This window comes from Sphaerodactylus townsendi, linkage group LG05 (genome assembly GCF_021028975.2).
Source record: "Sphaerodactylus townsendi isolate TG3544 linkage group LG05, MPM_Stown_v2.3, whole genome shotgun sequence".
NCBI classification, from domain to species: Eukaryota; Metazoa; Chordata; class Lepidosauria; order Squamata; family Sphaerodactylidae; genus Sphaerodactylus; species Sphaerodactylus townsendi.
In genome coordinates, this window is record NC_059429.1 from 79,446,051 (window position 1) to 79,468,019 (window position 21,969).

At 44.6% G+C, this 21,969-nt stretch overlaps 1 protein-coding gene across 1 annotated transcript; it reads right to left on the minus strand.

Moving 5' to 3' along the window:
* Positions 1 to 7,338: 7,338 nt before the first annotated feature.
* CLPS (colipase) lies at positions 7,339 to 13,305 on the minus strand. Its single transcript, XM_048498288.1, has 3 exons — positions 13,177 to 13,305; positions 9,959 to 10,081; positions 7,339 to 7,665 (listed from the first exon to the last, which is right to left on the minus strand). Exons 1-3 carry the CDS (start codon positions 13,258 to 13,260, stop codon positions 7,537 to 7,539), a joined length of 336 nt encoding a protein of 111 aa, XP_048354245.1. The 5' UTR covers positions 13,261 to 13,305; the 3' UTR covers positions 7,339 to 7,536.
* Between the last annotated feature and the right edge of the window lie 8,664 nt (positions 13,306 to 21,969).

Genomic DNA, 21,969 nt, shown 5'->3' on the forward strand with positions numbered 1-21,969 from the left:
GTCATGCTCAGGGCTGAATTTCATCCCAGTCCTCAGTGGCACATGCAGAAGGAATGAGAACTCCATAGACCGGATTTATGTGAGAGCTGATTCTCCCTTATGACATTTGTCTAAGAAACATGGCTTCCATTGTACTTCCTTTTGCAGATTTCTAGTCCTTTGAATTGTAAAGAGAGATTGCACACCAGAGGGCAATATGTGTTTCTCTGGCCTCTGTAACCAAACAAGAAATGGTGAACAAAGATGCTTGACTTTGCCCTCACTCAGGGTACCTGCGACCCTCCTAATTTAAGAGAATATTTGTGTTTTTTTATTCAAAAGAAATGTATTAATATTACAACATACGTATAACAATAAGTTTAGCAACTATACATAGAACATATTACATTTCTAATAATCTATTTCTGTACCAAGTTATATTGTGTTACTTTCACAGTATATCTCAATCTTGTTTCCCGACAATTTTGATTAACAGAAGAATCTTTAATAAAACATTTCTCTTTCTTTTTGCTTTAATTCTTCTCTAAACTTCCAACCATATATGCATAAAAAGCATTCCATTTTTTTCCTGAAATTCTGATATTGTCTTTTAATGTATTTATGGTAGTTTTGCCATGACAACATATTCAGCTCATTTGTCCTTCCATTCTACTAGATCTGATTTGAGAGAAACCTGATAATGTTAAGTAAGTGCTGTGATTATATTTGTAATGAACTAGATTAGATAGAACTAATTTGTCCTGGGTGTAAGAAAGGAAGTGGAGACACCTTTCAAACAGATAAGTAATATACATGAACAATGTAAAGCTACGCTTGATACACTTACATACCGATGAGCTAGATGGGCAATGCAATCCTGAGAGGGGGTAGTTGTGGTGTGGCTGGGGACAGTTCAGCCGTGCCGCCTTCTAAGAGGCTTGCTGTGCTGTAGCTCAGTTACTTAAGGCATTTTGGTACCTGCTAATATCTATGTCAGAGCCCTAAGCTCAAAGGAAGTGACCATTTGTTGAGACAAAATATGTTATACTCCAGTTCGAGATATGATATACTCCAGGCAACTAGAAGTGTGTCCACTGTATTATCTGGGCAGTTTATAGCTACCCCATTGGATGTATTGGGGGTACTGAAAGCCGCCGCTTGTATTTTTGATCCATGTTCATCTTGATTATTGAAGTCTAGTATGGAACAGACTAGTGAGGCTCTAGTATCCACCATAAATCAGTCATGGATGAAGGATGTTTTCCCTCAAATGGAGGCAGTTTGTTTATTTGTTTATTTATTAAATTATTTAATTCAGTTTATAGGCTGCTCTTCCCCAAACAGGCTCAGAGTGGCGAACAACATTGACTGGCAACAATAAAATTAACAAAAATTTCTCAACTGTATCCTGGCTCCATCACTAAGGGATAACAATTAAAATTTCATACAAATTAAGCAAAGAAAAAAGAAAAGGGGTGGGAAGAGGAGGGGAGGCTGGTTAGATGGTCCTCAACCATAAGCCTGGTGGAACAGCTCCATCGTATAGGTCCTGCAAAATTGGGCGAAGTCTCACTCAAGCCCAGGTCTCCCTTGATAGCATTCCACCAGGCTGGTACCAGAGCAAAAAAGGGTCTGGTCCTGATCAAGGACAGTCAGACAACTTTTGGGGTAAGGACCCCCGATAAGGTGTTATTTACCAAGTGAAATGCTTTTTGGGGAATTCATCAGGAGAGGTGGTCCCACACGTTCAAAGGCTTCAGACTGTTCAGGGCTTTGAATGTTGTTACCAGGACTTTGAACCTCATTCAGTACTCCACCTGGAAACAATGCAGCTGGATGTGTGCCTGCTATGGGATCCCCATAAGAACCCAGGCCAGTGGATTCTGCAGCAGCTGGACCAGCCTCAAGGGTAGCCCTGCAGAGAGCAAGTTGCAGTAGTCCAGTCTGGTGGTGACTGTTGCATGGATCACTGTGGTTAAGTTGGGTTGGAACAGATAGGGTGCCAGTAGTCTTACCTGGCACTAATGGTAAAACAGCAGATGGGCTACTGCTTCCATAGACAAGGAGGCATCCAGGATCACTCCTGAACTCTTGATGGGGTGTAGGTGTTATTTGCACACCATCAAGAATTTGAAGTTGACCATCCCCATCTCTCCTTCTCTGGTCCAACTACAGACCTCCATCTCTGATGGATTTAACTTCAGCCAACTCTGCTGCAACCACTTCACCACAGCCTCCAACCAACTGGCCAAGGTATCTGGGGTGCATCTGGCTGGCCACCCATCAACAGGCCCTTTCCACACAGCAAATGTATAGCGGGTTGCAGTTGAGATAAAGCAACCTGCTTTTCTATTTTCACATTCAAATGCATTCATGAAGGCAGTGATTGGAGCCCACGGAAACAATGCGGATTGCTGTCACGCCTTCACATGGAGGTGCGTCTATTTTTAAAAATTTACATCCCACCAATGTGTAGCAATGCAGGCATGCACAAATGGACCCCCACAGCCATGGTGGCATCTCACAATACCACGATACAACCATCTGCACCTGCGTAGCTACACAGATGTAAGCCACAAAACATTTTTTAAAGGAAAGTGCAGCCAGATAAAGTGCATCCTATTCAGCTGTTTGCTTGCAAGTGACTGCAACCCAGGGTTTTTCAAAAGACTTGCAAATAGCACAATTCTAAAAAAAAGTTTGGGGAAAATAACACGGGGCAGACTCACTTTAGAGGCAGGATCTGCGAGAAGTGTCCCTCCAAAGCGGATTTTTTTCCAATTCTACACCCGTGTTTAATGGCCTGTGCAGAGTGGGCCTAAGTTCCAGATTTCTTGTAAATTGCGCCCTCTCCATAAGGGCTGTCAAGAACTGAATCATCCTAAACAACTGAGCCAGGTGAGAGCTAGCAGATGCATTTTTGTCTGCCTAATATTATTTTTTCACCGTCTTCACCACCATCTCAAAGGGGTTTATAAGTGTCCTATAAAATGTTCTTGCTGCTTCATCACGAGTTCTCTGCTTTATTTGCTCTAGTTGTGTAAGCTGCCACTTTTTCCTTCTTAGGTCCAAGATGTACCAATGAACTAGTTTGGAGAAGGCGTGAAGAGGATGTCTGGGAGTAATCTTGTTGATGGCTTCTGAAAGATAGCCATGCCAGCCCTCTACCAGTTCATCCAACAAGTTCCTGGAAATATCATATCCCACAGAGTATTCTGGAAGCCAATAGAAGCCATGAGTTTCTGTAGCCAAATGTAAATCATCTATCCACTCATACAGGGAGGAGCTGATGTTCACTGGAGAATGCCATGACCAGTTATCATCCAGCTCCAAGTCTGCTCTTTCTGGCCAAGACAATTGAAAGAGTGGTGATGGAGCAACTCTAAGCCTTCCTGGATGACACATCCCCTCTATATCCATTTCTGTCTGATTTCAGATCTGGCTATGGATCACATGTAGCATTGGTAGCTTTAGAAGAAGAAGAAGAAGAAGAGTTTGGATTTATATCCCCCCTTTCTCTCCTGCAGGAGACTCAAAGGGGCTTACAATCTCCTTGCCCTTCCCCCCTCACAACAAACACCCTGTGAGGTGGGTGGGGCTGAGAGAGCTCCGAGAAGCTGTGACTAGCCCAAGGTTTAGTTGATGATTTGTGTTTGAATGTTGGCAAAAGGTATGTTTCTTTGCTGCTGCTGCTGCTGCTGCTGCTGCTGCTGCTGCTGCTGCTGCTGCTGCTGCTGCTGCTGCTGCTGCTGCTGCTGCTGGAGGATTTATCTGCAGCCTTTGAGATGGTGGACCATGTTACCCTACTAAATTAAATTGTCAGGGGGTAGACGTAGGTATCAAGGTTTGTGGTCTGGAATGCTTTCAGTTTTCTGTAGTGGTTATACAACCACAGTTACCAGTGGGTGGTGCTGGTGTACATATGAATGTTTGGTTCTGTATTGGTTCTAGTTCTGGGAAAGTTGTCTGCTAGGACCATCAAGCCTGTTTTAAGAGCTATGCTGGTGGTTGTGCAGGAGACAGGGTTCCTTAAACAAGAGTATTACAGTTCTTTAAGGACAGGACTTTGTGGCTGGCTGTCAGAGACCAGTTGTTATCTGCATCAAACTTGTCCTGCAGGTTTCCACAGGACTTCATTTGATCTCTTATGATCTCTCAATCCATATATAAAGTTCTTCAGAGAGATGCTTCTTTGGAAGGCTAAAGTCTTAGAGAGCACTGCACATCCCACATATGATGCGGTTCAATTGTCTCCTGCTGACTTTATTAACAGTCTGGGAGTATACTAAACTCAGCATTACTGCTAGAGAAGCAAATTAATTCTGTTGTAATAAATGCTTCCTTCCATCTTGTCTTAGCCTGGACGGTAGCTCCCTGCCTTGACCTGGCTGTTCCAGCCACAGAGGTCTATGCTGCTGTGACCTCAAAGCTAGAATATTGTCATGTGCTTTATATGGGTCTGCCCAAGAAGACCACTCAGAAACTCCAGCTACTTCAGAATATAACAGGTTGTTTACTATTGGAAAATGGATACCTTATGCACATTATGGATATTCTTCACTCCATTGTAGTGACCAGTTCCCCAAGTTCAGTTCAAGGTGCTTTATAGCAAGATTTATCTACAGGCGGGATTGACAATTTGGGGATAGGTAATTCCTGAAGATCTAGGGGATAGAACATGGGGATGACAGATTTTGCGGAAGGGAGGGCCTCAGTGCGGTCTGATTCCATAGAATCTATTCTCCAAAGCAGCCATTTTCTATTGGGGGGGGGGGGGACTGATCTCCGTAGTATGGAGATCAATCATAATTCCAGGAGATCTTCAGACCCCACCTGGAAGTTGGTAACAATTCTACCAAACTGCCTTTCTCAGTGTGTTCCACTGAGTCAGCTACACTCATCTGAGCAAACCTCCTGAAAGGGCCATCCTGCAAAAGGGTAGGAACAGTGGCCTGAACTCAAGCTTTCTCTGTGGTGGCCCCCACCTGGAGGAACAGCCTACCTGATGAAGTCAGAGAGGCTTCCAGACTATTTTTTAAAAATCAGAAAATGTAAGTGTTCAGGAAGGCCTTTGCACAGAGAGAACGGGAAAGGGGTGAAATCGATCTGTGGGAGATCAATTTCCATACAGGTAATAAAGTTTTAATGTTAGTTGCCTGTGGAATTGTTAGGCAGACCTTTACTTTACTTATTAGGTATATTATACTATCTGTAGATCATTATTCTCGTTATAGGAACGTTCTGTAATTGTGAACTCCTGTTCATGGAATGTATTGCAGTGGTTCTATCATTGCTCTTTAATTTCACCTTAGAGAACAGCCCCTGACTATGCCCCCTAGTGAACCAATCTGATGATGCACCTGCCTTTTACTTTTACCTTCCTTCCTGTCGGTGATCCTGTCTTATTTGAGATAACAAGTCCTGGCCTACTATTTCAAAAGGCATTTGGGTGGGAAGCCGTGTTAGTCTGAAGCAGCAGAAAAAAAGTTTGAGTCCTGTGGAAGACCACAAAAAGCTTATACCAGAAATAAAGGTTTGATGGTCTTAAGTTTGCCACTAGACTCAAACTTTTTTTTTCTGTTTCAAGAGTAAGTTGTATCCCACACCATAATATCTCCAGTAATGCATATAGGGGGAGGAAGTTTGAGAATATCTCTGCCAGTTAATGGAGATCTGGTGTGAACATAAGTCTGGGCTTGACCAGAGGGGCAAAAACTTTGGGTCTGGCCAAAGTGCAAGAACAGAATGGTTCTTGGTAGAAAAGCTCAAGCAAGCAATCAAACAAATGAAACACATGTTTTAGTGGAAATACCAATATAACCAAGAAGGAACTTGTTCACTTATAGTCCAGCACAATAAAAGTAGCAGGGATTGACCCACCAAGATTATTGCAGAGGAACAGAATGGAATGGAATCTGAGCCAGAGCCAAGAGGGAATGGGCATGAATGTAATGTTTTTCAGTGCCTGTTGCCAGCCAGGAATCACATATCTACCCCACACAGAGTGGTGTGGAAGAAAACAGAGGCAGGGAGAACCACTGCTTCTGTCATATTTGTGGGTTCATTTTATGGGAATGCCAGATAATGATACTGCAGACATAAAGAGGCAAAATAAAGGCCTACTAAACCAAACAAACTATACAGTACAACTGCTTTGTGGGAATGGATGCCAAGGTTTAGAAATATGGCTATAGTGCATTGATGCACACAGAGGAGTATCTAGGAAAAATGGAGCCTGGGGACAAAATCTGAATTTTGCACCTCTCCTTCACCCCCATGGGCGGCTGCCCTTCCTCACTATGACCAAACAATGATTTTTTACACCAGGTTGTTTCAAAGTCACCATCATATTATAGAACATGCCCCAACTCACAAATCTGAACACAGCAATGGGCCATGCCACACAGCAAAAATAAAAAATTTTGAAAACGTTTTCAAAATGTTTTCAAAATATTTTATTACTGCTGTGAAAATTTTTTATGGTGTTGTATCCCTCCCCCCCCAATTGGGGGAAACAGCATCACTTTCAATGCTGTTCAAACTGGGGACCCCAGATTCTCACTTTAAGGTGGATTTAAAAGGAGAATCTGGGGTCTCTAGTTTAAACAAGTGATGCTGGAATCCACCTCCAAACAGCACCGCTTTCAATGGTGTTTAAATTAGGGACCCCAGATTCTCCTTTTAAATCCACCTGAAAGGGAGAATCTGGGGTCCCCAGTTTAAACAACACCCCCAGTTTAAACAGCATCACTTTCAATGTTTAAACTGGGGACCTCAGATTCTCCCTTTAAATCCATGGCGAAGGGGGTGGATTTAAAAGGTGAAACTGGGGGAATTTGGGGGGGGGGTGCCTGCTGTCAGGGGTGCAATTTTTAAGCTAGCAGCACCAAAATTTCAGAGTACCTTTAGGAGACTCTCCTGCTTATACCACCCAGGTTTGGTGAAGTTTGGTGTAGGGGGTCCAAAGTTATGGACACTCAAAGGTGTAGCCCCCATCTCCTATTAGCTCCCATTGGAAACAATGGGGGATGGGGCACCGCCTTTGGGAGTCCATAACGTTGGACCCCCTGAACCAAACCTTACTAAACCTCACCAAACCTCATCAGGAGAGTCTCCTGAAGAATCCCTGAAATTTTGGTGCTGCTAGCCTAAAAACTGCGCCCTCTGCAGGCCAAAAATGAAAAACACAAAAATACAAACAACCTCAAACAAACCTGCATTTTTGCTGGAGGGGCCCCCACAAGGGGGTGTCCAGGGACATTTGACTCCCCGTGTCTCTATGGCAGATATGCCACTGGATGCACAACAGTATCCTGAAAATGTGCTCACAGAGAAAGACATCTGACAGATTGGGGCATGTAACTGGTTGTGTATTCTGACAACAGAATCTTCAAGGAACAAAGGACAAATGCATACACAGAAAAGGCAAGAATGATGCTAACAGCTGGGTTTGTTGGAGACCTTGTGAAATATGCACAAGGTCAGAAATGATTTTTGCCCTGCAAGAGATGACAGCTGCATCACTATAAGAAGGAGTGGAGGAGCCTCTTTATATCATTAATGGCTTTGCGTTGGGTCCTGGCAGATGCCAAAGTCTGAGTTGGTGATGCCCCCCACGATTGTCCAGTCAGCGTCACAAGTTAAGCCACTCTCACAGGGACACCTGTAGTAAACTCCGTATATATGCTGCAGCAGAGATAAAGGTATAGATTAGAGCATGGTTCTTTTCAAGTGTAAACACTGATAGGCATCTCCTTCAATCTGCAAACCTTAGGTACCACACAGCACCCCCTCAGCTTTTCACAATATTTGCTCTTACCTTTATTATATTATGTACATGAATTTGCTTTGGACTGAGACAGATTACTGGTCCACCTTGGCTGGTACTGTTAGTTCCAGCTGGCTGTGGTTTTCCAAGATCTTGAGCAAAGATCTTGAGCCCAAGTGTGCTGGGGAGAGTAGGGTTTAAGTCGAATAAATAAATAAATAAATAAAGGGCTTTCCCAGCTTGGCTACCTGAGCTGCTTTAACTGGAGATTGAACCTAGGACCTTCAGTTCTGCTCCTTAGTTAACATTCATTGCTGAATCTTACCTGATCTAATTGGATATCTCTAGAATGGCCAACTCTGGTTTGGGAAAATCCTGGAGATTTGGGGGCTAGTGCTAGTGAGGGAGCTCAGCAGAGATGTGGCCAGTATGGCAGATCCTCCAACTTCTCCTGCTCCTGTGATGTCAATTCCTCCAACAACATCCAGATTTTAAATATAAATTCCTCACCTCACGTGACTCCCATCTTTTTTCTTCCCTCTGACATCACTTGTAAGTTTTTGTATGCATGTGTTCTATATATCATACTAACCTTTGATCCTAAATATTTGCGATGGAATAATTGGCTGCTTTTTTAGCTATGTTCCGCTCAACCTAAAAAAGGCCTTGAAATCTTCTTCAGGTTTTTCTTAATGTTAAGGAGAAAAAACTTTTGTGAAAGCCATAGGAGAATGCCAGTCAGCAGCAGTTCCGCCCCTCTCTTAGTTCCCAGCCAGCCTCTGCCCTTTAGTGTGTTCATAGGCAAACCCCAATCAGCTTTACTTAGTGTTACCATAACAGAAATGAAAGTCCTAGCTCATCCTGCCTCTGCTCGTACTTTAGGGCTTCCATTTCTCTTGAACACTATGTTAAACTGCCATTTCCTAAAGTATTGATCTCTATAATCTGAAGTTTCAGGAAAACTCCAGGCTGCACTTTGAGGTTGATAACCCTAGCCTGGTCAAATCCCCACTTGAAATTTGCACAGATCCAAACCTGTTCATTGTGAAACTGTCTTCTTCATCAGAGTTTCTCCCTCCCTACCACAGCGAGCACACAGCAGACACACCCGGTTGCAGAACTCTTAGCAATCCCCGCTACCAGGCGAGCTCGCTTTGCCTGTCTCCCCTGATTGGCTGGCATGCCTTGATGGGGCAGGACCTTTTCCCACTGCGGAAACGTACATTGCAGGGGCGTGATAAAAAAAACCAGTGTGTAAACGTTTAACATTCAACTGTTTAACTGTGCAAACAGTAAATCGTTACCTGTGTAAACCATTAACGATTCAAAGTTACACATTTGACTGTTTAACTGCTGGCCGATTGCAAAAGCAGAAATGAAACCAAGGAAAGGCTGCATGCGCATCGCAGCGCTGATTGGTTGCCTGAATTCCGCATCACCCTCCAAAGCAGGAAACGAGTCAGGGTTTCCACCCTCAGATCAGCTTTGAACCGTGTTAATGGGGTCTATGCCACTTGCAACCAGGTCCTGCCGGAACGCGGATTAACGGGGAGAACGAGCACCAGAAACGGAATCTGCCACGCAAGTCATGGGGAGGTCGTCCCTCAAACCTGGATAGTTTGTGTTCTGAAACCTGGCTAAGACGGCAGTGGGGATTCGACCCCTGACAATGAAGAAAGCTGATAGGAAGAAAATAGATTCCTTGGAAAAGTGGTGCTGGAAGAGATTGTTACTGATACTGTGAACCCCTCCCCCACCCACAAAAAAACCCCTAGATCAAATCAAGTCTAAACTATTCCTCGAAGTTAAAAGGACTGAACTGAGGCTGTTGTACTTTAGTCACTTAATGAGAAGACAAAAATCACTGGAAAAGACAATAATGGTAGGAAAGAGTGGAGGCAGCAGGAAAAGAGTAAGACCCAACATGAGATGGATTGACTCTATAAAGGAAGCTAAAGCCCCTCAGTTTGCAAGTCCTGAGCAAGGCTGTTAATGATAGGACATTTTGGAAGACAGTCACATTGATCCACAGGGTACCATGACTCGGAAACAACTTGATGGCACTTCACACACACAACCCTAGTTTATAGCCTTCCTCTTTTTTTTTCTGAAATGCTCTTTGATATTTCTACAAGCTTTCTTCATTGTTGAAAATGGAAGCCAGCAGAACCATCAGTCAATAAGTGCTAAGCCGCAGAAAATGCCACCTACCTTGTGGGAACACTCCTGGTTCTCGGCTGCTTTTTGTGTACAACGAGCCAAACTTAACCCGGTACGCCTGTTGCAACAGCCGCTTTTGCACTGGAAACTGTTCAGACATAACTCTCCATTATCCTATATCAAAAAATAGTTAAATTAGATACAGACCACAGGACAGGGGTGTGAGTGTTCGTGTGTGTGTATGCATTGATTCTTTCATTTCCCATGCAGATTTGTGTGATTGCTTTTAGCGAATAAAAATGTCATAAGCTGTTTTAATGTTTGGATGTAGTGACCAATGTACAAATAGCATATCATTACATCAACTGTTGATATCCTGGTTTAAACACTTGGCATTTGGAAATATAGCTAATTAATTGTCATAATTCAATTATTAGTATTCCTGTTTTATATAAAGGAAAACTACTTGTTATGTAACCCGTTGGCACTTTAAACCTGGGTGGTCCCACTCCCCAGCCCAAATCCTGACCTGACGGCCAAGGGCTTTATAGCTGGGTGCCCCCAGCAATCACCTTCATTTGCATTGCTAAGACATCTTCTAAGAGAAGAAGAAATTCATAGAAATGCCAGTCCAAGAAACTGTGCCATACTTGGGAAGATCTAAACTTCATTTGTGCCCTCTTGTATGTGACATTATAACCATTGTATCCTAAGTAAGATAATAGAATATACTGGTATACAGCTGCTGTTGTGCTTAATAAACTAATTCAACTCATAAATTGAACATTCATTTACATGGTTCATCTTGATCCCATTAGAACCCTGGCAAATCCCAGGGATACTATGATTTATTTGGACCAATTCACGCATTACAAACTTAATTGCAACCCCCACATGGAATTTTGACTGATGAGTTCTAGGAGTTCTCTGCTCGGAATGTAATTCCCATGCATATGGGGGCTGATTCAGGTAATTATCAAAGCACAGAAGGATAAAGGGCTTAGGCTGCCACACCCTGTACTGTTTTCTCAACCTGAAATGGTCCCAGGGAGCTGAAGTTTGTTCCACTGGGGAAATGTATATGTAGTGATGGCTACACATTGGTTTATGGGAGTGGGAATAGGGACTCCTTGTGGGCATTTCAGGTTGGGAAAATGGCACAGAGGGAAACTTAAGCCTGCTTTCTCTATATGACCTGGATCCAATCTAAATCACGCCTCTGTGTACCTGGGCACTGAGTTCTGAGCACAGAAGCCATGGGGCATGTCTCATTCAAAGTCCTGAAGTCTGCCACATCCCCACCATGTGCAGGGCCAAATCAAGAGTTATTGGTGTCCTCAATAGTGCATGACTCAGGTACACCCGCCCCCCATTCTACATACAGACAAAAGAGAGATCTAGAATTATCTTTTATCTTTTAATGAACGTCCTCTCCCTCTTGTCATGCTCTTGTGGCCACATGGTGCACAATAAGCTTCTGAATACAAACCCCATTTACTTGAATACAACACCTCTTAGCTAACTCAAATTATTTTTATGATCCAATGGCAGAGAAAAACCCATCCAATAGCAGATGTTCCCTTAACAAACCACTTTGCCTGAGCATGTGAAGGTGCCTTACACTGGAAGCACCAGTCAATCAAGATCAGCATTCTAGTGTCTCAAGGAGACATCTTGCCAGGGAGCGGAACTGGGAGCAAGCAGGTGCTCTACCACTGAACCAGAACTCCCCCAGAACTGCGGGAGGGGTGGGGTACTAGGATCTGATAGCTAACCTTAATGTGTGTCTGGGGGTCGCTGCGCCGGCTCGCCCCGGACTTGGACGGCTGGGGGCGGGGCCGCCAGCGCGCCGGCCGCTGGCCGGTGCGACGTCCCGACCCGCGGCAGAAGCGCCAGCGGGGGGGGCGGCGCCGACGGACGAGAGGCGCGACGAGGAGCAGCTGCGGCTTAGCCGGCAGCTGCCGCACCTCTCGCCATCAACGGGGCGCGGCCGGGACGACGGCGCGGCCGGGAACGCCCCCGAAGACCCGGAAAGCCTTCAAAAGGCGAAGACGGCCGGGAGAGCGAGGCTGGCCGCGGCAGGGCGTGGGAGGGTTGTGCGGGAGCCCAGGGAGGTCGGGAAAAGCGTCGTGGGGGAAGGGAGGTGTACCAGAGAGAGGAAGAGCGACAGAGTAGAGAGAAGAGGAGAGAGAGAGAGTGGAGGAGCAGAAGGAGGAGGAGGGAGAGAGAGTGAAGGAGCTGAAGGAGGAGGAGTGAGAGAGGGCGAAGGGGAGTGCGGAGGTGCCTTGGAGGGGGAAGAGAGGAGGCCAAGGAGGGGAGAGAGGCTGGCTGGGAAGGAGGCAGCAGACCCCAGTAGGAGGGCAGCCACCCCCAAACGCCAATAGGAGGGAACCCCAGGGAGTGAGGGCTGCCCTCACCACTCGAGGAGCACCCTGTGGTTTAAGCAGCTGACTGCATTACGAGCCCCAAAGACCGGGGCCACAGACGAGGAGTCCATCACCTCGGATAGGGACGGTGGGACGGATTGTCGGCCGCGGCCACAGGAGGGGGAGGGGAATTGCCACATGTGGAAATGCAAGGCAGAAAAGGACACTCCAGGAACCCTGTGCTTCCACTCAAATCCTTCAAAATGAAAAATGAGACATCAGAGGGAGGGAATTTGTCTTTAACGTTTAGTCTAGAGTACCAAAATATCTCTAAAATAGGTACTGCGCTGGCTCAGGTACCAGTGTGTGAAAAAATACTTATACTTGCCTTTCCCTGGGCAACAATCCCCACCTAAAGAGAGAAGACTGTGAGCCCCAGGCTACAGAGCCCTCTCATGAGGTTGTCCTTGAGAAATGCACACTAAGAGAGCAATCCTAAGCAAATCTACTCACCCAGGTCTATTCAGTAGGCTCAGAGGCAGAGGGAGGGGAAATTGTGCCCGAGAAGTGCGCGCGCCCTGCACCCCTGCTGCGGTGCCACCTGCCCCCGGAATGCCACTGCCATGCCACCTCCATGGTCCGGCCACACCTCTGCGGCTCTGCCTGGGGCATCCCCCCCCTGCCCTTTTGGTGCTACGCACTGGTGGAGCTTACTTCCAGCAAAGTGTTCTTAGGATTTAATGTATTTCATGACTGGAATCACTAGGATGTTGTGTGGCCGTGTTCCAGTAGTATTTTCTCCTGATGTTTCACCTGCATCTGTGGCTGGAACATGGCCACACAACCTAGAAAACCCACAACGTTCTTAGGACTGATTGCATACTAATAGATAAGCAATCTTACCAGATTGACGATCAATCCCTTTTGGCTAGGACTGGCCTCTGCCAAAGCAAGTGAAAGTAACAGCAAAATTAAAACTCTTTCCATTTTTTATCAGGTGTCCACTGAATCAGAAGATCTGATGCTCTCCAGAGAACAATCCAGAATTATTGGCATGCTGGAGACTTATAAAGTATGCCATCAAAGTCACATGAATCCTACCTTCCAATAGCGTGTGAACACATGTTCCAATGATTGCAAAAATCGGGATCAAAACAACCCTCTCAAATTCATGCAAGAGCTTAAAAGATAAGCAGCAGAGGTAACATTTTAACCCATTGACTTCAGTCAGTTTACAAAGGCCTAACAATGCTCCAGTTTCATGTGCACTTACTTGGAAATACATCCCATTGAACTCAGTGGGATTTTGGAGTGGAGATGAGTTGTGTTCAGCAGATGGTGCAGCAACAGTATGGTTGTTTCAATGCCTGCAGCCTGCAACTTGACGACCCCTCCCCCCCCATCATCACTATAAAGAAACTGAAGCTAACTTAACTTTTCTACAACTTCAGTGGCAGAGCAGGGAAATTCTATAGGCTGACCTGTGCAGACACATTAGTTACAAGGAAAAATGTACATGGAGTGTTCTAAAATCCTGTATGTTAACCCAGCTTCCCCAGTAGACAGTGAGTAATAAATCACTATCTCGGGAAAACGGCGTATCAAGGGAAAATGTAGCCTGGTGCAAAATCTGAGTTTTCTGTCCCCTCCCCCTCGCATGGGTGGCCACCCTCCCCCACCTCGACCAAACAACATTTTTTTTGCACCAGGTCTTGAAGTCAGGGCATGGACCCAGGGAAAAGGAGGTGGGGTGTGGGGGCAATTTTCCACCCCCACATGACTAAATGGCCACAGCCTGGGGACATTTGACCCCTGGGCAGTATGCCCCTGATGTGGAAGTTCTCCAAACCTTTCCAAACAAATCTGCTAGTTGCAGAATACCAAGATACCAAGGTAATGCCAGGCAAGGCAGATTGTAGTTTCTAGTTGCTGACTGCAGCAGCAATCTATACAGGCTGGCTCAGCCTCTCCAGTCTCTCCCCCAACTGCTCAGGTCCAGCATCCTACCACCCAGTCTACCATGTTCCAATCCAAAATGCTGCATTTCATGGGACCTCAGCGTATCTTCCTCAGGAAGAGGCATGGAAGTCAGCATGCTTCTCATTTATTTTGGCATTGTAGACTACTTGTAGCTTTTGAATCTAACATATACGTATGTGCAAAAGCTTAAGGTGCAGTTTTGTATCCTTGGAAAGCCTTAGAGGATTCATTCAGAGTATATTACAAGCCCTCTCCTGTCTTCTGGGGAGGGGAATGGTGGTAGTGATGGATTGTACCTCCAAATGTCAGGGCTACATAGCTCTAAGTAAAAACAAGTGTACTTGAAGTTTTAGAATCTTTCCTCATTACTCATTCCATGGTGCTTTCATCCAACAAGTTTATCACAGCTGTCAACATCATGAAAAGTGGTTTAATATAGCAGCAAGTGTGAGATTGTGGTTCTTTCCCAGAGATGTTTGCAGACAGCCTGCCGTAGGTGATGACCATGAGCCAATATCAGCTGGAAGTTTCTCAGGACATGAGTGTATCTCAGAAACACCATGAACTGCCTGGTGTAGAAGGTCAGATGTAGATGACCAGTGAGAGGACTCCCTGACTGAACGCTCCTTGCAACGCCATGAATTTCAGTGCAGGTAAGAAGACTATACACCCCACTTCTTTCATTTCAAGTGACAGCTGACAGCTGACAGGCGGCATTCATGCTGCCTGTCCCCCCCTCTCCCCCCATACCTGTCAGTCTGGCTAACCCTAGCTGGCATGGTTCCAGGGTGTGTCTGTGTGGATCAGATAAGGGTCGAGTGCATAGGCGACAGGTATTCCTGTTGGTGTCATTCAGGGGCTTGTCATTCACTTAGGAAGGTGCCGATATTTGGCAAGTCATAGTGCAGGGTGTTTCTCTGTAGCGTTTTTCATCAGCGTTCAACTGACTGGCACCCCCGCCCTTCCCCCAAGCCGGGCTGTGTGTGTGTGTGTGACAGAGAGAGCACCCTGCTCATTGAAATGCAAAAGAGCAGCTATCCGGTGGGATGTTCCCCTCCCACTTGCCAAACGCTCACCTCCCCCCCACCCCCTCTCCTTCTCCAGACTTGGAATCGGCAAACTATGTGTGCAGCGCTCCTGTTTCCAAACTTTGTTGTAAAAACAGGCCCTTCCTCCCCTCCCAAAAGCCAAGGTGTTTGAATTATGCATCTTACCCGGCTCTTGGAATAAGCCCTCAATGTTTGCAGCCTACTTCTTCCCAAACTTTGTTGTAAAAGTATTTACCCTTCCCCCCAAAACCCAAAGGGTTTACTGAAAACAACTCGTGAGCCGGCCGTCCCCTTCCCCCGTCTCTGGCGCAATGTTGGAATACGCAAAGTCCCGTCTGGGTGTATTGTGGCAATTTGCAAAAGGGTGCAAAAGGGTGCACGCCTCTTGTTTCTGAAGTGAAAAGCATCCTGCCCTATGTGGGCTGCTTTCTGAAAGCAGAGTTCGTCCAGAAAATAAAAAAGGAGCACAGAGCTTTTTGCAGGGTTTCCCAAAGCAGCACGACTTCCCCGTTCCCCTCTTTCCCCAGGCACATTGAGAGTCTGGAGAACTTAATAGGGGCCAGTCCAGTTTGTGCACCCTGCATGGAGCTCCCCTGCTCGCAAACTAGGAAGTGTGCTGTTAAGAAAATAAAAAGTGCTTTTCCAGACAAGAACGGGGTTGTTGGCTCTTGTGCGCTATGCAAAGCATGGTTGTGTACTCGGTCCTCCTCCCCCTTTCCCCAGCGAGGCTGCAGCAGCAGCAAAAGTTTTCAGCCGCCCTATACAAGCCACCCTTGCGGAGTAGACCACGTGTGTTGAAGGCATGCCCGGGCAAGTCCCTTCTAGAGTCCTTGGATGAAGGCGGCAGAGCTGTCTGTCACCCGGGGGCTTATAATAAAATCTCTGGGCGCGCCCCCAAGTCCGCCGTCGCTGGGGCTGGGGATGACGCAGCAATTTTTGATTTCACGGGCATGTGACCCATCAATCAACCCGGCTTGATCTCCAGAAGCCGGCAATGCCATTTTTAGGGTGGTGCGGGGCTCTTTGGGGCTCCCCTGGAGATTGGGCAGTAATGTGTGTGCCGATGCTGGGGAAGTCAATAGGGGGGCGGACCAGTTTGTGCAGTGTTCACAGAGTTCCTGGCAAACCAGGAGGTGTGCTTTTAAGAAATCAAAAGTGCTTTTTCAGACAAGAACAACTCGTTGGCTCTGTGTGCCCTATGCAAAGCATGTGTGTGTACTCGGGCCCCTCCCCTCTCTCTCCCCAGTGAGGCTGCAGCAGCAAAAGTTTTCAAACATCCTATACAAGCCATCCTTGCGGAGTAGACCAGGCGTGTTGAAGGCATGCCCGGGCAAGTCCCTTAAGAGTCCCAGGATGAAGGAGGGAGAGCTGTCTGTAACCTTGGAGCTTATAATAAAATCTTTCGGCAACGCCTGGCGACTGACAGCGGGGTGGACCTTGACGCATCTGTTGTTCAACCAATGTTCAACCCAAATAGAAATCACACCAACTAATAAACGGCTAATTTATAAATTATTACTGTACTTAATGATTAAGTCTATATATATTGTTATCTATACGTTACCCAAATCAAGATAATTTTGATAATTTTGTGCATTTAGTCAACACACAGTAATTTTGAGAAAGCTTTACATTTTATAAATGTGCTGTATTTGTAAATACAAGTTTGTCAAGTACAGTCCCTTTAAATTCTATGCATTTCCAAATACTAGAATTAACGATGAGTACTGAATTAGAAAAATCATTGCCATATTTATTTCGAAAAAGAGACCTGGTGCTCTTAAACCAGATCTTAGATAGCTGAAAAGCTTACAGGGCCCCAGTGGACTGCGCAATCCACAATCCCGCTCTGAATGCAGCATGAGCTTCTGTCATATAAATGCCCTCTCCAGAGCACTTACGCTGGCGGAGAGGCAAATATGCCAGCACCTGGCGCTGAAGTGTCCCACAACACTGGCTGTGATGCCTGGCTTTGCACCAGCACTTGCATGCTGTCCCCAGCTACACTGGCATTCCAAGGGCGTTCCAGGGTGGGACTAGCCTTAGCTGCCCTCCAGACCCTCTTGGCCCCTGTATGCCTGCAGAGTTGCCAGAGGAGATACATCATGATTTTCATGGCAGATCTTGTTGAAGCAGCAGCTTTACTCGGAGTAGACCACCTTGCAGGATGCAATGTAGACAAGAACTGAAAGACACACAGTCACCAGTGCAGTTCTGCTTATTGCTAACTACTGACAAAGTGCTCCGCCAGACCACAGGTGTTTTCAGGCACACATCACTCAGATATCTGTGCTAACTATATACAAAAGTGGTACCAATCAGGTGCCCTCACCTTATCAGGTTTTGCACACGGTACATGTTGTGCACTCAGTCCTAATTATGCACACAGCACCTACTAGAAGGAGGGTCCAGCTGTCATTTAGATTTTGCTCATCTAAACACATGTTCTGACAGATCTCTATTCTCACCTATGTGAGGGGGAGTTAGAAGGAGGGTTTGTTACACCTTTTGGGCTTCCCACACTGTGGGGGGGAAGTCCTGTGGAGTGGGAAGAGCAGCGCTCAAGTAGCACAGTCCCCGTACCCTAGCTCTGGATTGAACTATAAGTATTGAACATATGGGAAATGAGCACATGGTGCGTTACTTCTGTTATAATAATGAGGACAGAGGTTGTAATTTGGGTATTTTACCCTCCCTGCATAATATTAATGATTTCTAGCAATGACCAAATAATATGATAGAATTTACAGAAAAGAAAAGTGACACTGTACAAGATGCAACAGATATAAAGCCCTATGTGTCATATCGCTGGTTATCATCATCAGTGTTTATTTGTTAGCCATAGACCTTTCAAATTACATGACAGATCAACAAATTACAACAGAAACCATATTAAAAATGAGCTATACACAAATGGTGGTAACACGACCTTAAGAATTTACAACTTTTCACATCTTACATCATTTGTTACAAAGTTTCAGATCTTCCATCTTATAATTTATTCTTTAAACTACAACCTTTCTGCGTTCTAAGTTTAGTAGAAAGGAACATAAATGAAGCAACCCTATGTGTAACTTCCTCAAAAACGTCAGCCAACAAGAAACACACTTTATTCTCCTCAATTTACCAGATATGTTTGTGAAGAATATTTTAAGAGAAGTTCTAGTAATGATCAAACATAGGGCAATGCAAAATGTTATATTTTACATCTTCTATCCGGTTTGTGCCACAATCACAAATACGTTGTTCCTTGGGTTGCTTATTATATCTACCAAAGAGATAATTTGATGGAAAAGTGTGAAATCTTCAGCTGGTAAATGCTTTTCTTAAATTTGAATTTGTTAGAGATTAAAAAGGTGCAAAAGACATGGTGCTGTTTTTCTTAATTTTTGGGAACCAAGGGGCAAAATCTGAGTTGACAGCACTCATAATATCTTTAGTAAGTATCCAGTCTCATATCACTGGTTATAAAAGCTAATAAATCAGTAATGTATTTACTGTGTAGTGAACACATGATATAAAGATTATTAATCATGCTTTTACTTCGATGTGTGAAATGAACATGGTGTCAATGTAGAATCCAAAGACAGTGAACTAGGTCAATAATTTCTCGCAATTGATAATATGCAGTAAAATTGAGAAAATAAGATGCTTTATTGTATTAATGTTTATACAATCATTGCATTTTCAATGGAGTAATTCTAGTTGTCCCCTTTAAAATCATGGACGTCTATGTTTGAGCACACTTAATTGTAATTTGCCGTTTATTAGTTGGTGTGATTTCTATTTGGGTTGAACATTGGTTGAACAACAGATGCGTCAAGGTCCACCCCGCTGTCAGTCGCCAGGCGTTGCCGAAAGATTTTATTATAAGCTCCAAGGTCACAGACAGCTCTCCCTCCTTCATCCTGGGACTCTTAAGGGACTTGCCTCTTCATATATCAAAATAATTATGTTTGAAGTCAGAACACTTATAATATGTATGCATGAATATTGGGCTGGATCTTGATTAGAAAATTTCTGACTGCATGTTTCTAATTATAACTACAGCTTTAAAACAAGAAGAAGTAGAGTTCAGCTTTATACCCTGCCTTTCTCTCCTACAAGGAGTCTTAGGCCAATTTACAACCTCCTTTCCCTTCCTCTCCCCACAAGAGACACCTTGTGAGGTAGGTGGGACTGAGAGAGTTCTGAAAAATTGTAACTAGTCCATGGTCGCCCAGCAGGGTTCATGAGTAGGAGTGGGGAAACAGATCCAGTTCACCAGATAGGAGTCCACTGCTCTTGTGGATGAGTCGGGAATCAAACCCAGTTCTCCACATTAGAGTCCACCTGCTCTTAACCCCTAAACCACACTGGCAAACCTCTTGATCATGGATCCCTGTTTTGCTATTGACTGCAGAACTACAACAATGGGCAGCAGCACAGTCTTCTGCCATGTGCCAGTTGGATGGCATCAGAACCCACCTATATTTTTATAGGGTTGATCAGAATCACTATAAATTTACTGGTCCTGTGGGTTCTGGAGTTAGCAATGCTCAACTGCTCATGTGTATCTTTCATTTGACTGGCTGAGCACCTGAGTGGCAGCATTGTATGAAAGTAGAAATAAAAAAGAATCATTGCTGCCTTTGGAACAATTCAGTTAATGAAAATCTATAGATGCAGCTTAGAACTCCCATTCTGAATTGCACTGTTTGTTCAATGAATATTTAAGACAGCTTTATATTGTACAAGACCATTGAGCTCTATTCCATTATTGTTTACTTTGACTGGAAGTAACTCTCCAGAGGCTCAGGCAGAGCTAATTCCCAACTTAACTTTCTGAGATCCTTTGGAATGGAGGGATTTGGGGTTGAACCTGCATGTGAAGCCTGTGCTCTGTCGTGGAAATGGGGCCTCTGCTCTGAAACCACAGTACAACCCAATAGAAATTGCACTGAAGCAGGCTCACAGCAATAGCTGACTATTTTTCAAATGAGGTCCTGCTATACTACTTGTCCAAAGCCACAAACAATAAAACAGTGCCACAAGGTATTTGAAATAACACTGATAAAAATCCTGTGTTGTACAAAGCAAAGGTCTTGTGTCATACAATGAGTCCATGAAACTAACCGGAGCCCGGATGAGTACCAGTCTCGTACAAGGTTCAAGGCTAGTGGGACATAAATTGCATATGTCGGTACTTCCAAAATGGACAAAGGTTTGTATGAACAGCAATGATTTGAAACGGTCAGGGGCTGCATTCTGCTCTGAAAACTCTGGCTGCTGCAAGATGTCCTGAAATGTTGACGGCAGCCTTTATGCAGCAGCAAGAGTTTTCTTACAAACTTTTGTACATTTTGGAAGCACAAGTATTATATTTATAACAAGACTTCATTTGAAAGTAGACAGCAATTGCTGTCAGCCTTCTTCAGTGTAAAGTCTATTGGGTTGCACTGTGTTCACTGATCCCCCCTTAATTAAAATGGCTGAAACCACAGTGGATTGTGGTTATTGTTTCTCTTTTTCAGATTTGGGTTTTTTCAATATTGGGAAGAAATCCTGGGAAATCTGCTCTGCTGTTTCTTTCCTTTATTTTCATTTACCTTTTGTATGCCCAACTTCTCTTTTAGATACATAGCTACTGTTTTAACATGCTTCATCCTGTAATATGTTTGGTCCTTTATCTTATTTGCCTTATGCTGGTCTGTGACAGTAATAAAGATTGATTTGACTTGACTCTACTCTCCCCCACCTCCATGAACTACAGGTTTTATTTTGCATTTCTTCAGTGAAAAATATGTCTTCTTCGGTGGCAATGGAATTTGCATAAAGAATAACTACCTGGCAAGAACTGGAGTAAACAATGCTCTCCTTTGACACAAGAACAGAAAACAAATTCCCTTCCAGTGAACAATAACCTGATCAGATGCTGCTTGGACAATAGTTATTTCACCTGCAATATGGTGAAGCACAGTCTACAGAAACTTTGGGGAAGGCTTATTTGTTTCCACATCAGACCGCCTGTTCCTAGAATCACTCACTAAGAAAAAAAAAATTGCAGGAACTCCTGGGAAGCTGTTGAACAGGTGTGGAATTTCCCAACACACTCAGAGATCAAAGCAGAGAAAGGCTTTGGTCTTCAGACTGCTTAATCATTACCTTTGCTTAGAGGACATAGCTGTGCTGTGTGTTTTGCTTGTGGAAGTTCTGAGGTTCAATCCCTGCCAACTCCAGTTAGCCGGATCTGAGGAAGCAGGTGTGGGAAAAGACCTTTATCTGTCTGAGACTTGGGGAGCTGCTGTGCTAGATGGACCAATTTGATTTTGTTCTATTGCATTAAGGTTGGCTATGCATAACAGAACATAAGCAAAATGACTGTGCAGCACCAGCACTGTAGCAGATGAGTTTGGATAGCAGGATGGAATCCTTGCTTTGATGAGCTGCCTCTCCTTACTTAACTAAATTTAATGTGGTGGATTCGGAGTCAGGAGTGTGGCAGAATTCTGGGGACAAGCACTGCTCACCCAGGGTCTATTTGGCATTGAAAAGCTTTTGGAATGATGACCTAATTAAAATTCTGATAATTACTGCTGAGGCTAATGACGGTGAAGAGTTCTAAAGGCCCTAAAAGTGTCCGTCCTACTCAAGTTGTCCATATTTAAAGTCAGCTTGACATGCTAAA